This window comes from Podarcis melisellensis (assembly GCF_964234715.1).
Source record: "Podarcis melisellensis genome assembly, chromosome: 16".
NCBI lineage: Eukaryota > Metazoa > Chordata > Lepidosauria > Squamata > Lacertidae > Podarcis > Podarcis melisellensis.
In genome coordinates, this window is record NC_138533.1 from 36,922,052 (window position 1) to 36,938,263 (window position 16,212).

The 16,212-nt window shown below is 46.6% G+C and overlaps 1 protein-coding gene across 2 annotated transcripts in view; it reads right to left on the reverse strand.

Moving 5' to 3' along the window:
• Positions 1 to 5,633, reverse strand: part of TMEM132B (transmembrane protein 132B) — a 385,081-nt gene extending 379,448 nt beyond the window's left edge. Inside the window, exon 1 of one of the 2 annotated variants that reach the window (XM_081893267.1) lies at positions 4,537 to 5,633. In XM_081893267.1, the coding sequence (XP_081749393.1) occupies positions 4,537 to 4,615 (79 nt within the window). In that variant the 5' untranslated portion in view covers positions 4,616 to 5,633. The remainder of the gene's footprint in view (positions 1 to 4,536) is intronic. The other variant, XM_081893269.1, reaches the window with a different exon arrangement.
• Positions 5,634 to 16,212: the final 10,579 nt, after the last annotated feature.

Sequence of the window (16,212 nt, forward strand, 5' to 3'; positions counted from 1 at the left end):
TTTCACCTCCCCGGTGGGTAAGATCAATGGTCTATCAAGCTGAGAGTTTTCCAGGCTTCTGATAGTGGCTCAGTGTGGGCTGGGGGTTTCCTAAATTCTAAAAAAAAAAAGAGGGATGTGCAATGCTTTTACACTCTCTCAGAATTTGGCTGTAAGAGGCAATAAGTCATTGCTCTCAGAGGTGCCCATTGCCCTATTTTTTGTTAATGAAAAAGGTGTGCTTCTGTTGTAAGAACACTTCTCCGGAAGATCAAAGTGCCTTATACTAACTACTCTGACTGGCAGAAGCTCTCCAGGGTGCCATGCAGATGGCCTTCCCCATCACCCGATATTCAAGCCTTTATTTAAAAACAAAAACAAAAAAATATTATTACATGTCAGGGATTGAACCTGTGACCTTCTGCATGCAAAGCACATGCTCAGCCGTTGAGCTATCTGCCTGCTGCATCATGTAATGTTGTGGCAAAGCAGGGAGACAAGGACACACTAATCCCCAATTAAATCAAACCAATAATCCCAGATCCCTTGCAGACAACCAGCCTATTGAGCATTTGTTTGCACGTTTGCAGGGAGGTTAGGCAATGTCGCCTATTTATTGAACATTCATTTTGATTTGTTAGCAGGGAGGTTAGCTTGATGTTGCATCAAGCTAAAGTTATCCCACACTGTTCCTTCACCACTTCATTTATTGCAAAAAAAAAAGCTGTTGGGGAGCAGGTTTCAAACCAACTATGATTCTGAAGCCTGATTTTGCCACACTGTGGCTGAATCCCACCAGAAAATAGCTATAGTCTTCAAGTGCCCCTTGCGTAGACAAAGCCAGCGCAATTTCTATATCAAAATCCATGCAGCTCCAATTCTCTTTTTTTAGAAATATCAGGGTGTAAAAACTGTTGGTATCTGTTTGACTATACAAAGTAAAGGAAAAGTAATAATGATTTTTTTTAAGCAGCGATGATTGAATATGTCAATATCAGATTCCCTGAATTTCTTTATTTTCTAATCTTCAGTTCAGTTCTTCACATTTTCTATGTCAGTTTGCAATCTTTGTCTTTCAAGTCCTCATTAAAAACTTGATTGATTAGTGCAAATTCATCTTAATATATGCATTTTTGTATGCAGATTTGTATACACATTTTTGCAAAGAAATTACCCCTAATAAATGCACATTTCCATTATTTTCATTAATTTACACATTTATAGGCACACTTTTATGGATTTTGTACACGTTACTTAGCTGGAGAAGTGTGCTGAAAAAGTAGGAGAAGGGTGAGTTTTTATTGTTTCAGAAAGTGCAAATTAAATTTTTCTTCTTCTAGACACAAACTAAATCAGATTTCTCCTCCATTCTTGTTTGAAAAGACCAAAACAAAACCCAAAAATAGCCTCCCTGCTCTGCAAAGAAACTCAGCAAAACACATAAACTCTCAGATGCCAAACTCAAATAACAGTCATTGCATTGAAAGATATCATTGTAAACTCCAGTCCTCTGAGAATCATCACCCACAACCTACCGAACACAGTGGTGAAGCTGTGCATTACAACTGAGGGACTTGGAGACGCGTATACACAAGCAAACCTGAACAATCACTTTGTGGATGGAGGGGTTTGCAGAGAAAGGGTCGTGAACAGGGAATGCACACTTCTGACCTCGTGCCCTGCCATTCCTGTTGGAAATTTGCAAGCCTAGAGAGGCCCCTGTTCAGAGAAGGCAGCAGCAGAGGTGGTCCGTCATGCAGCCTTGGGGTAAAGAGAAAGGAGATGGTATATTTTCCTTGCTGGGAAGTCTTCATATTTCTTTACCCCCACCCCAGAGAAGTTCCCAGGCAGCAGCGCATTCTAGCCATTCTGCAGCACAGTTCAGAGACCTTACACTTAGGGTTGTGGGTTACTAATCTGAGCCTTTGGCTTAACCCATCCCCACACCAAGCAGACATCCGAGTCCATTTGCAGCTTGGATGTGCATTTACTAAGAAGCCATCTCTGCTCTGATCCACAGGACACGCAGCCAAGGAAATGGGCACAGGATTTCCGCTGTAACGGAACAGAAACATTGAAAGAATAAACCTGCAGCTGCGCTTGTGGGCTGCGGCTCAGTGGTACAGCATCTAGGTCCCACATAGGGGTGGGAATGTCCCCTGCCTGAAACCCCAGAGTATTGTCCAGGACAAGACTGGACTGGGTGACCAATGGTCTGACTCCATATAAGGTAACTTCCTCTCATCAGGAAAAAAACTTTTTGGCAGTAAGAACTGTTCAACCTTGGAAGGTGGTGGACCTTCATTGGAGGTTTTTAAGCAGAGGTTGGATGGATCTCTCATAGATGCTTCAGTTGAGATTCCTGCATAGCAAGGGGTTGGACTAGAGGACCCTACAATTCTATGATTATTTCATATTCACCTCTGGTTGCTTCTCACTTCCTTCCTTTAAATTTGGGTTGCAAAGCCAAGAGACTGCCATCGGCCTTTGGTTATGTCACCCCGAGTGGCTGGGGCAATCCAGCCAGATGGTTGGGGTACAAATAATAAAATTGTTGCTGCTGTTACTTTGTGAACATTCATGTTCATAATATCAGAGAATCACAGAATTGGAGAGTTGGGTATATCTACATGCACACATGCACAAATAAAGATGGGTGGACGTGTGCCTCTGCAGACATTCTTCATGGGTAAGAAAAGGTAACACGTCTCCAAGACCTGCCAATAAGACTGCACTCCTGACTAGGAAACAAGTCCTGCTGAACTCAACAGAGTTTACTTCTGAGTAAACATGTTTGGGATAAGGCTGTCAATCAGGCATGGAGACCCTTAAGGCCAGAGTCAGCTTGCATAGTTCAGGATATTGTCTCCCAGGGTCAGCTGTCCCCAGCTGCAAAATGGGAACAGGCATTGCAGATCAAGACTTGCAAGGGTTACTCCACTGAAACCAGGAGAGGTTTGCTTCTGAGCAAACAGGGTTACCAAGCGCCTTATAAAAAAATGTCACTGGAAAAGATGGTGAGCATCAAAAGAGTCTGACTATTCCTTCCTTGCCCTCGCTCAAGTCTCGGTGTGGTTTCTTCTTCTTCTTCTTCTTTAATCAAATCAGTGTGATTTCAAGGGGGAAATTTATAACAAGGTTGCCACCTTACACAGGAAGTCACCTAATGCCAAGTTAGAATCCAGGTCCATCTAGTTTAGCCTCGTCTACACTGGCTGGCAGCAGCTCTCCCCAGGTTTTGGACAGGGTCTCTCACAGCCCTGTCTGGAGATTCCATTGACTGGACCTGGGACCTTCCATCACGCAAAGCCACTGGAGCATTTCTCGAAACCCAGGCTCGAACCAGGGACCTTTAGATCTTCAGTCTAACCCTCCCCCAGCTGAGCTATTTTGGCAGATGACACCTTATCCCCTGCACTTTTAAAAACAGCCTGTCAGGGAGGACAAAACTCTAGTCTGAAGCAGAAATCAGTGCACCTAGGCTAGCTTTATTTCCAAGAACAGTAGCCAGAGATGGGGAGAGCTTCACCTGTTGAATTTCGGCTTCGCCATGTATGGGGGAGGTGGGAGTGGCACCCTTAATTGCCGGAGATATGAGATGACGCTAAGGCAGCAATTTTCACACGTGTGGGTGGGAAGGAAAAGACAGACAGACATGACAAATGGGGAGCCAGCTGAGCATGGAAGCGATGGAGGTTCTGCATTCACCTTTCCGCTCTGCCCTTAGGCAAGAGAGCTTCTCATGGCCTCAGTCCACCATGTGTGATAGGGGAATAATAAAACTGACCCAACTTACAGGGGTTGTAAGCAAGATGAGCATCAACAACTAAGGCTCTTGGGACCTAGCTGAGATTCCTGCATTGCTGGGGGTTGGACTAGATGCCCCCCAGGATTCCTTCCAACCCAACAATCCTAGCATTATAATATAGTTGCATCGTGGCTTCACTTTCTGCAGAGAGCGGGATGTATTCAAGGCTACACATACTAAATCATAGAAATTAATGGACATGACTAACTTGGGTCCATTCATTTCACTGGGTCTACTTTGAGCAGAACTGAATTGGCTGGGGCCCCACTGTCTATTTCTGTATCACAAGGCTCTGACCTAGACGCAACTTTCAGACCTACATGAGAGAAAAAGAGCATCTTTAGCATGTGCAGAGTGCATGCCCTCCTCTCACCAAAGGCAGCCTATTATATACCCAAGGACTTAGTTTGCTGGTTTGTGGGGAGTTTTCTCACCTTTAAAAAGAAAAACACATACACATCGTCCAGTTCACTCCAAGGCATCCTAAAATAAAACTTTGAAAGCCACACACAATGACTCTGGAAGGCAAAAAAAATACACTCCATATTTGCAAAGTGCATTTTGCAGGTGGGGAAAAGATGACTAATGACTCCAAAAGGCAGACAGGCACACAGGCGCGCACACACACGCCCACCAACACACCCCTTTCTCTTGCGTTCAGCTTTGCCTGCAAATGAAAAAAAAAACTTCTGGGGGAAAATTTTTTAAAAAGAACTTTCAGGTTCAGAGTCAAACTTTTTGCGCCTTACCTGCGCCGAGAAGGGCCCCGAGCGCCAACAGCAGAAAAAGGCCTTTGGAAAGCGTCGCTCCATGCCCAGGAGAAGTCATGGTGAGGGCTTCGAAAAGGCAGGCAAGCAGTTGCGAGAAAAAGATGCACGACGGCAAAACTCCTCCAAAAAAAAAACCCAACCCACCGCCACACCGGCAGGTCTTCCTGGTTGCGGGGCGGGGTGGGGACCAATAAATTTTTTATTTTATTTCAACCGTATTTCAGATTTGGGCTCTTTTTCAACCGGCAGGCATTTCTGGAGTCCGCCTTCCAACCTGCTTGCAGTCCATATAATCCAAAAAACTACCTGTGCTTTTTTTAAAAAGGGGGGAAAATGAGGGATTTGCTCAGCAGCTCCGAATCGAACCCAAGAAAGCGATTCGAGAGAGCGCTTTCCCCCCTTCACTCCTCGCTAGAAGAAGAAAAGTGGGGGGGGGGGCGGGGGAGGAGACGTGGAAGGTGAAATTAAATCCCAAATGAAGCTTTCCCTTTAAAGAAATAAATAAAACCGTGAAAGCAGCAGCAGCAGCAAAAAGAGAGAGATAAAAATAGACTTCGATCTTTTGCCTCGAAGAATCGGGGTCCCGGTCAGGTGCGCTCCTCCGCTTGCACCCCTAAAATTCAAGCTGTGCCCCCTCCAGATCGCCTCCAAACATTTGGGGTTTCTTCTGCCGCCGCCGCCGCCTCCTCCTCCTCTTCCTCCGCCCTCGCCACCCCCCAAAATAAACACACCACCACCCGGGCAGAGCTTCTCCTTCCGACTCCGGAGCAGCTCCTTCTTGGCTGCAGCGGCGGCGGCGGCGGCGATCCGGATTGCCAGGCGCGCCGGGTCTTTAGCGCAGCTCGGCGCCGGCTGCCTCGCGGGGACTTTCCCCGATGCAACTGGTCGGCTGGCTCCTCCATGCCTCTCCCATTTTCCACGCACAGGCGCCCCCACTCCACCCCCAATTCCTCGCCCCCTTTAAAAATGCAATTAAATTAGATTTAGGGGTGGGTGGGAATCAATGCCGGGGAAAGGCGCTCACAGCTTGGCTGCTGACTGATTCAAACTCCTCTCTCTCTCTCTCTTTTTCTCTCTCTCCTAAAAAGCCAGAGATGAGTGGGATGGCATGGAAAGGGGGGGGGAGGGAGGGGAAAGAGCTGCGATTGACAAACTATCTTAGCCAATCTCCTTGCCTGGGGGAGGACAGCCTGGAGGGATGGGGGGGGGAGAAAGAGATGAAGGCTTGTCTAGGTTTCCCCTCCCCCCTTCCCTAAACCGGTCTCACATTTATTCTATTTTATTTTATTTCAAGGGGGGCGCCTTTCTGGATGACAGAGATGAAAACAAAACGGAGTCGGAGAGGAAATCGCAGGCAGAGAAGGGCTGCCGCTCCGGGTTTGCTCTGCGTCGTGTGAACGCGTGACGCGGTTCGTTCGTTGGCAAATAGAGCGAGCGCCGGCTGCTTGACTTCCAGAGAAGGAAACAGGCGGCCGCGGCTGATCGGCGCTGCAGGAGGGAGGCAGGGTCAGGCCTGCTCCGCTGGAATCAAGAGGAGAAAGTCTGGCTGAGCTCCATTCGCTTCAGCGGGTTTACTCTGAGTAGAATTTGGTTGCAAACTTGAAAGAAAAGAGTGGGAGCTTTGCAAAGGACAGCTTTTAGGACAGCTCTGAGCCCTTGCGCTGTTTTGCTCAGGAGTGAGCTTGCAGCGGACACAGTGGGACAAAGTAAAGCCTTCAGGTGGGAGCAGCATGGGTGTGGGGCTTGTGTGTATGGGAAGTTGGAGAGCAGGCCATAAAGGAGGCAGGCCGGAGATGGAGGGAGAGCGCTGAGCCTGGGTATCAGAGTCTGCAAAAGGCCTCTGTTGCATCCCTACCATCTCCTGTCTCCGGTCGGGCTGGGAGTGCCTTGAGGCCAAGGACCCTGGCTCAGTACCACTGTGTTGTAGGCTTATTCCCAGGGAAGGGTGCAGCCTCAGATCAGAGTCAAAGCTCCTTCTCTATGCACAAGTCACTTTGGGAATGTCAGTCTCATTGAACACAGCAGGGTTTACTCCCAAGTAAGCAGGCATGGAAGTGTAACAGCAATTCTGCATCTTTAGATCGTGCCGCACGGGCGTCGTCCCCTACAAAAAGCCTTGCAAGGTGAGCAACTTGCAACTCCTGACCCAACTGGCTCTACCATTAGACAGAGTGAGGCAACTGCTTCAGGTAAAAGATTATTGGGAGCACCCCAGATATTCACCTCTGCTGGACGGCACAGCTGTGTGTCCCCCAGGAGGCCTCATTCCCATGGGAGTTCATGTTCATTTCCTATTTATTTTGCATGCATTTTGTACCCCTTATCCAGTGCTTTTCTTCTAGACCACAGAGCCTAGGACTTGCTGATCAGAAGGTCGGTGGTTCGAATCCCCATGACAGGGTGAGCTCCCATTGCTTGGTCCCTGCTCCTGCCAACCTAGCATTTCGAAAGCACATCAAAGTGCAAGTAGATAAATAGGTACCACTCTGGTGGGAAGGTGAACGGCGTTTCCGTGCGCTGCTCTGGTTCGCCAGAAGCGGCTTAGCCATGCTGGCCACATGACCCGGAAGCTGTACGCCGGCTCCCTCGGCCAATAAAGCAAAATGAGCGCTGCAACCCCAGAGTCGGCCACGACTGGACCTAATGGTCAGGGGTCCCTTTACCTTTACCTTTTTACTCACCGTGAAGTTGTTACAGTAAGTGCCACATTTTAAACCACCACTTTTCTTCTAGAAAAAAATGGTGCCGGTACTTCATACCCTTGTGTACCTCCAGAAAAAAAAGCACTGCTCTTATCTAAGTGATTCGCAAAACCTCAAAGACCACCTCTCCCTACAGGAACCTACCAAGACCCTGAGATCATCCTCTAAGGCCTTTTCTGCAGTGGCTCCCCGTTTGTGGAATGCTCTCCCCAGGGAGGCTCATTGGCATCAGGCAAAAACCTTCCTGTAGAACCAGGCCTTTGGCTATTAAACAATCAATGGAAACCAGTTTGTAGGAGGGGGTTATTAGCTTTTTTTGTTGGTTAGTTGGTTGTTGTCTTATTTCTTTGTGTATTTTGTGTTTCCATTTTGTATTTCTATGCCGTGAAGAGAGCGGAATATAAATTTAATAAATATGTGTGTTACATTCCTAACTACATGTGTATGAGATCACAGCCTTAGTCACGTTTTGGAGTGGTGGGGGCTGGAATTTAGGGCGGGGGCTAGGGCATCTATCAGCAATGGGCCCTGCTATGTCCCTAGCAGCTGCCCTGGCCCTGAGCAAAGGTCCCAGGCAGGGATGTTATATAGAGAGATGGGGTGCAAGGCCCTAGCAGAGAGGCTTTTGTACAGGATCCAGGAGTCGACAAGAAGCCAATGTCAGGATTTAAGTTGGGGCATTGCATGACTGGAATTGCACGAGAGGTGAATGATCTCGGCTGCAGAGTGCTGGAGAGAGGGTAGGCAGGCAGGTGTAATTATTGCCTCCGCCGTTCTGCTTTTAAAGAGAGATGGCCAAGCAACAGCCGTGGTTTTATTTTATTTTGTTTCCCTGATACTGCTATTCCCGGAAATGCACAAAGCGTCTTTGTGTACGAACCCTGTTTGGTAAAACCCATCTGTTTCAAAGCCTGTTTCTTGGGGCTACCTGAGTGAGAGCTCCATCCACCAGCCACTCTCCCCTTCGTGTATCCATAATATGATCAGCAGTCTGTCACTTTGCTGTGCCCCCCACCCACCCCACCCCCCAGATCTCAAAGGCCTGGGTAGCACACAGGACATTGGATGCAGTTCAGAACCCCGAAAGCGTAGACTGTTTGACACAGGATGCGCAGTGAAGTCGTATTCCATGGCAGATGGTTATCTCTACATTTTAAAATATGGTTATCTCTACATTTTTAAATAAATAACATGTCTACTTCTCCTGTCACAATTACATTTCCAGACCATAAAAGACAATGCAGTACAAAATCAAAATGTGCAGTAGTTGTTTTTGTTTTTTAATTTGCAAATATAACAAGAAAAATGTTTTATAAAACATTTGCAGAGGACATTAATAAGAATATTGAATCAGTCCCATTAATACAGGCACTCTGGTGGCCCAAACAGGTACCTAAAAGAGATCAACAATTATAAGTCATTAGCGGCGAGTGGCCAGGAATTTGTGGAAACCAAAAAATATTGTGAGTTTTAAGTGGATAACGTAATTTGCGTTTTTGGACCTGTCAACGCCAAACGTCGGGCAAAGTCGCAACAAAATCACACTTTGGTCCAACGAGTTGAGTTTATATAAACAGAAATACAGCTAAAAATTCAAACACACCCAAAGTAATGAATAGTCAAAGTAAACTACAGAAACCTTTAAAATGTGCATCAGACCACAGCATACGCCAAGGTGACTGGAAAGATTTTTGAAAGGGTAATTTAGTGGCAAATTCAGAAGTGCTGGACCTCAGCGTGTCAGATTTCATCAATACAGACAGGTATTATATACCCAGAAAAAGCAGCAGCCCCTACCACAATCCCAATTTATTAGGTTCAACAGACAGTATGTCGAATACTGAGATGGGAAAGGGCTGTGTAGCAGTCGGCATGTTGGGATTTGGTTTCACATTCCTGATCATCCATGTGGCAGGACGACTGCTGCTGCTGCCGCCATTGGTGTGGAACATTTTTAGGTCCAACAGCCACATTTCCTTCTGGGGGGCCCCACATGCCAATGTGGGGTGAGGGCCTGTGGGAAAAGTGGGTGGGTCAACAAATATAAATGTTACCTTTGCACACAGAGTCCCAAAGAAAGACGTGCTCTCCCATGCTCTCCTCCCCAGCATGTTTGCTCTCGTGTCTCTGCGATTCTCTTATGGCTTGGTCATGTCCACAGAATCGAAGGCAGCAGGATCCCCAAGGATGTGGTCTGTGGGGAGGTGGCTTCAGGCACCAAGCTTGTTGGTAGACCAACTCTGTGTTACAAAGATGACTGCAAATGTGCCTCGAAGGCTGACAGCATCAACGCTGCCCTGTGGGAATCCCTTGAAGACAACTGCAGTGCCTGGAGACAGGCATTCTGGTTGTGTATCCATAGCAGTGGCCAGAGGAGGCATGACCGACGGGAGGAGCACAGAGAGAAGAAACACCATGGTACATCTGCAGCGACACAACCTTCAGATGCTCCAGCTCCAACGAAACATGTCTCTCCCGTATTGGTCTCTACAGCCACATCAGGCTCTACAACCTTCTGACAGTTTGATTTCACCCACTAAGGCGCACTCCTCCACTGTCTCTCAAGACAGGGATGCCAAGCAGACAAGGTGTGAAGAGGGAACCAGGGAAGTATGGTTAGTATGGATGGCAGGCAGTTCTTTGGCACTGGGATGAGATGCCCACGAGGCCCCTGGCTCAGGCGGCACCGGTCCTGTGGGATCTAACAGTGGTCCAGCATTGGGGTTGCTGGTCCCCTAGTCACCAGCGCCAGGCTCAGAACCGGGGAACTGGCTCAGCCTGTGACACTGTAGCCTCCAGTTTGGTGGGCTGCGTCTTGCTGAACTTCAGGCTCAGACCAGCTCTGCTGAACTCAGTGGGTTCAGCTTGGGAAACATACAGTGGTACCTCAGGTTACAGACGCTTCAGGTTACTGACGCTTCAGGTTACAGACTCCGTTAACCCAGAAATAGTACCTCGGGTTAAGAACTTTGCTTTAGGATGAGAACAGAAATCACACGGCGACAGCGGGAGGCCCCATTAGCTAAAGTGGTACCTCAAGTTAAGAATAGTTTCAGGTTAAGAACAGACCTCCAGAACAAATTAAGTTATTAACCCAAGGTACCACTGTACTGCACTTTAACGAAGGATTTTCAGCCCGCAAAAAACCAACAATTTACTATTCAAGTGCTGCATAAAGTACAAAGCCCATCAAAGAAGAAAGAGGTATCCAATCTCTCCTTTTGTTTTCCTGATTCTCTTACTTCTTCTGTCCTAATCTGTCATAATCTGTGGTTAAACTTGAGAGCCTCGTTATCACCTCATACTATTGGTAGAGCAAGGAAGGTCCATCAATTACTCTGGCGCTCCAGCAGATGACACCATTGTTCCTGCTAAAAACCTCCTCCTCCTCCACAATTGGTGGTAGCAGCCTATGGGATTGTGTCCCTTCAGTTTACAAAGGCTCATTGGAGGCTCGTATTATTTTGGTGCTCCTCCATGTTAAACATGGAACTAAACTAAGACAACAGGGAAAGGGCTTTCTTCCTTTCTCCATTATGTGAGAGTTTTCTTTATGCAAGTGGCTTTTATTGTGGATTCAAAAAATACAACGGGTGGATATATATGGGTACACATGCACTCCTGCCTCCAAAGTAAATACCATTTTGAAATCCCAGTTTCAGGAAAGGAAGACGCAGCAGCAGCAAGCATAAAACCAAAACAAATCACTTCAAAGCAGAGACCAATAGATTGAAACACCATCATAATGACCCAATTAGAGAGGGGAACCTTTTACAGAGCTAAATGACTTCAAGAAAACCACTGCATATACAAAGTTTAAAGGACCTGGGAAAATAGGAAGGGTCTTGAAAAGCGGTTAAGGAAGGTTCCAGGTGAACTGATCTGGCGAAAACCTCTTTTTCCTAGCTCAGTTGGGCCACTTCACCATCTTTGTCTTAAGAGACATAAAGGCCCCAATCGCTCCCTGGCCCAGTTTGGATCACAAACATTTTATCTGTCCCAGTTTGGATCACAAATGTTTTTTCAGTGACTCGAAAATGTCACTGAACTCTGAAAACGCCTCTTGAATGTCTGGAGAGAGGATATTGGGTGGGGGAATGTGTGTGTAGGGGTAAAATCTGCAGCCATTGCTCCACCCAATTTTGCCTCCGGCACAACCCACCACTGGTTATGTGGCCCCCACAAAAGTGACCCAAAGGGGAATGTGGCCCTCAAACAGAAAAAGGCTTCCCCCTCCTCCCCGTGGCCTAAGTTCATATATCATGGCAGTCACGGTTTTCTGCATCATCGTCATCCTAGCAAAGGACCGCCAGGCCTAATGGGACCACGCCTTCTGTGTGAGCCCTCTGCTGCCACTCCCAACCTCCCATTTCTACAACCCATCTCTGCCTCTTCCCAGGATTGCCCTCATGCCAGTCTAGGCTGCAGGCACTGGGTGTGGTCCTGACCCAGTCCCACATATCTCCTTCCTTTCTCAGTTGCCCTTGGCAACAGGGCCTGGGCGGTCCTGCTGTCCGGATGAAGGCCTGGCCCACACCTGCAGCAGGATAAGGCAGCTGCTGCATCCTGGGGGGAATTAAACTTCATCAGAGAGGAGGGTGGGGTGATTTGTAGTGCTCCCCTCATTTAAACAAAACACAGTCTCCATGCAAGTAAGAAAAATGGCTGCAACGTCAGGAAGGAGTGTCCTGAAGCAGTCTGCTCCATGATGTACTGCTTTCTATTTGCAAGGGGACGTGGGTGGCGCTGTGGTCTAAACCACTGAGCCTCTTGGGCTTGCTGATCGGAAGGTCAGCGGTTCAAATCCCCATGATGGAGTGAGCTCCCGTTGTTCTGTCCCAGCTCCTGCCAACCTAGCAATTCGAAAGCAGGCCAGTGCAAGTAGATAAAAAGGTACCGCTGCAGTGGGAAGGTAAACAACGTTTCTGTGTGCTCTGGTTTCCGTCATGGTGTTCCGTTGCGCCAGAAGCAGTTTAGTCCTGCTGGCCACATGACCCAGAAAGCTGTCTGTGGACAAACGTCTGCTCCCTCAGCCTGAAAGCGAGATGAGCGCCATAATCCCAGAGTCACCTTTGACTGGACTTAACTGTCCAGGGGTCCTTTACCTTTTTACTTTCTATTTGCAGGGGGCTTAGTTGTTTTCATAGAATTGGGCTGCATACACACCATGCACATGGAAAGCACAAAGGATTTTCCTCTCCTTCCATATTTTGGCAAGTTATTCCCTTGCTGATGCTGATGCTGATGGTGCTGCTGCTGTTGCGTAAAGGAAGGTATTTTTTTTTACTTTGTCTGAAATTTCCTGTCCTATTATAGCTAACAAGAATGCTTCTGGTTTCTTGGGAAAGGTGCATTTGAGCATCTTCTTTAATCCTTCATAAATCATTCTCCAGAATTTTTTTGAGAGTTCACATTCCCACCGCATATGGATTAACGAGCCCTCGTTGTCTAAACATTTTCAGCATAAGTAGGAACCTCTTTTGTACATTTTAACCAGTTTACTGGGTGTTAAACACCATCTGAAAATCATTTTTGGATGCTTTCTCTAATTGTACAACATGATGAAAAATTTATCGTGTTGTTCCACAGTTTTCCCCATGCTGATAGTTCTATACTGTATCTGAAATCAGACACTCAGTGAATAATTGCCTCCTTCACAAACTCATCCTTTGACTCCCATTCCAATAAAATGCTGTAGATTTTAGATAACAATTTGTTGTTCTTCCCACGAATTATTTCCCCAAATTCTGATTATTCTTCTGCAAACCCTTTCTCTTTGTCTTTCCTGAATAACTCGTTTATTTGAAAATGCTGGAACCAATTTGTCACAAATCCTGTAGTTTCTTCCCTTTTTTAAGCCTTATCAAATCGCCTTGGAGTTCCAGAAGACCTTTGTAGGTTCCCCACTTGGGAACAACAAACTTTTTACCGCATCTAAACTTTTGTTTGATGGTCTCAGGGGAGGGAAACAAATCTGCCATCTTCACCTCTCAGTCAACAGCCTTCAAAATGCCAACAGGGTCTACTGTTCCTGATTCCTAGTCTAATCTCTTCATTCATAAAACCCCCAATTATGTCCAACTGGGCCAAATGGGAGGGGGTGGCAAAACAGACAAAATAATGGTTAGATTTAGAGATTATGCAGAGGGAGACCACCGCTTACAGCCCAGTTGGGAAGCAGCTCCAGACGTCGGGCATTAAAAGATTTTATTTTTATTTCTGTATGTGTGCACTGTTAGGCCTCTCAGGCCTCCAGACCACCTGCTCACCCAAGAAATTAAAAATTGGGACAGACTCTGTATTTGGAGAGACAATGGATTAGATGCTTGGTCTAATCTCCAGCAAGGCTGGGACCCAGAAGTAGAAAACTCAGCTGTAATCAGACATCCTTCGAAGAAAGCAAATGACCTCTTTGGCATGTCTCTGGTCGCTTGGTAAACAATTCCTCATGCCCCCATTTTACAAAAGAGAAGGAAGGAAGGAAGGAAGGAAGGAAGGAAGGAAGGAAGGAAGGAAGGAAGGAAGGAAGGAAGGAAGGAAGGAAGGAAGGAAGGAACTTTGTTAATTAAAGATGTCAGGGATCTTTTGCTGGAGTGGTAATGCCTGCAAAATACTAGATATATTATTCATTCATCCATTTGTTATTTGATTCCATTTAAGAATTGCTTCCCATGATATCTCTCAAAACGATTTCACAGCAAAAACACTGACAATAAAAACAATTTAAAAACAACTCCATATGCAAAACAGCTCCAAATGTAAAAATAATTAAAATCCTGTATGTCAAAAAGATTGCAAACCATTTCACATGTCAAAATGATTACAAATCCAGTAGAGATATAGGCTGGGATAATGAACTCTACTTAAGTTGAAAAAGGAGCATCTTGAGCAGGCTGCAAAAAAAGAGAAAGGAAATAGAGACAGCTATGTTACATTATGGGAGGGAGTTCAAAATTTGTGTGTTATGAATGTGTTTCTGTGTAACCTGGTGGTAGTTGCCTATGTGAAGCTGGAAACAGAGGATGAGGTGGGTGTGTTTCAGTTCATCCTGTTTTGAAAGAGTTATTCTGTTCATTGCACAACAGAGGGGAGCTTTTGTTCACCCACAACTTAACACACAGGAAGCTGCCTTATACCAGGGTTTCAGGCAGGGGCACTCTCAGCCCTACCCAAAGGGGTCACAGTTTGAACCTGGGATCAAATGCTTTGCCTTTGAGTGACAGCTCCTTCCCACTCAGGCCATGCAGCTCTGTGGGTGAAATTGGGACAGTGGTTATTCTTCAGCTGAACTCTACCTCACAGGGTTCCTGTGTGGAGAAAATAAGTGCAAAACAATCAAAGGTGGCACCTTACAAGGGCGCCGACTTCAGCCCCAGTTTATGGGTGCCCAACGGCGCCTGTGATGTAATGTGACGTTAGTGCGCCACAGCAGCACTTCCAAGGCCTTGTGGGGCCTCGGAGGTCACGTCAGAGGTGTAGTGGGAGAGCCAGTGTGGTGTAGTGGTTAAGAGCGGTAGTCTCGTAATCTGGTGAACTGGGTTCGCGTCTCCAGTCCTCCACATGCAGCTGCTGGGTGACCTTGGGCCAGTCACGCTTCTCTGAAGTCTCTCAGCCCCACTCACCTCACAGAGTGTTTGTTGTGGGGGAGGAAGGAAAAAGGAGATTGTTAGCTGCTTTGAGACTCCTTAAAGGGAGTGAAAGGCAGGATATCAAATCCAAACTCCTCCTCCTTTTCTTCTTCTTCTTCTTCTTCTTCTTCTTCTTCTTCTTCTTCTTCTTCTGAGGCCTCCAACGCAACTTCTTGTTTCTACCAGAACTCATGTTGGAGGTCTGGCAGGGCCTTGGGCATCACTTCCAAGGCAGTGCAGGGCCTCGGGGGTCATGTCCAAGCAGTGGAAGAGCTTCATGCTCCGGTACTGGGGGGGTGGGGAGCAGGTGGGGGCAGGGCTGGTGCACATCCCGGGGGCATGGCACCCCACCCCCCACCGCAGTGGCACCCCACCGGGATCACGCTGCCGGGGGTGGTGCGCTCCCCCCGCACTCCTCTTCCTCCGCCACTGCGTCTAAGGCCCCGCAAGATCTCTGACGTGACTTCTGGTTGTGTCAGAGGCTTCTCAGGGCCTCAGAGATCGCCTGGGAGGTCGTGTCAGAGCCCCACGGTGTGTGTGCTGAGCCCCCACCCCAAAAAATGGGGGAGGGCTGAGTGCCTAGGATTGGCACCAGTGGTGCCTTAAGATCCCTGGAGGAAAGGAAGGAAGGCAGGAAGGAAGGAGAACACAGAGTGTCCCAAGAACATTCCATTTAGTTTCAAGATGAGCAGGTGACAGCAAAGGTTGCAAGGTTTTTAGCTGGAGCAATTAGAATAAGATCCACTATTTGACTATTGATTCAAAACCCAAAATGTATTCTATATAATTGACTTTTCATTTTTATTTTTGTATATCATATTGTTGTTTTATTGCTATGGCCATTGGTTGCCGCAAATAAAGATTCATTCAATCATTCTACATTTAGTTCAGCAGGACTTACTGCTAGAGATGCAGGATAAATTCAATTCAGTTCTCATTTAAAGCAGAATAGATCAAATTTTCACTTTCCAAGACAACTGGAAAACTGAAAATCCATACTTATCCAATGCATCTCTCTAGCCAAGCAATGTTTACAAGAAATGCATGTATTAGTTGAAAGTGTGCATTAAAATGCACATATTTGTGAAAGTAGCATACAAAAAATAAATTATATTAGGAAAAGTTGCTTGCAAAAAGGTGTACCTTAGTCAAAACCTCATGTAAAAATGTGCTTATTAGGGGGAATTCACACTAAAATGCTTAAGAGTTTTCACAAAGTATTTTTAAATAAAAAAATTAAAAAATCACAAATGTGGAGAACTTAATTTGAGAATGAAAAAATGAGAACATAATGTAAGTCCCTAAAAAGAGGCTGCTGGACCAGT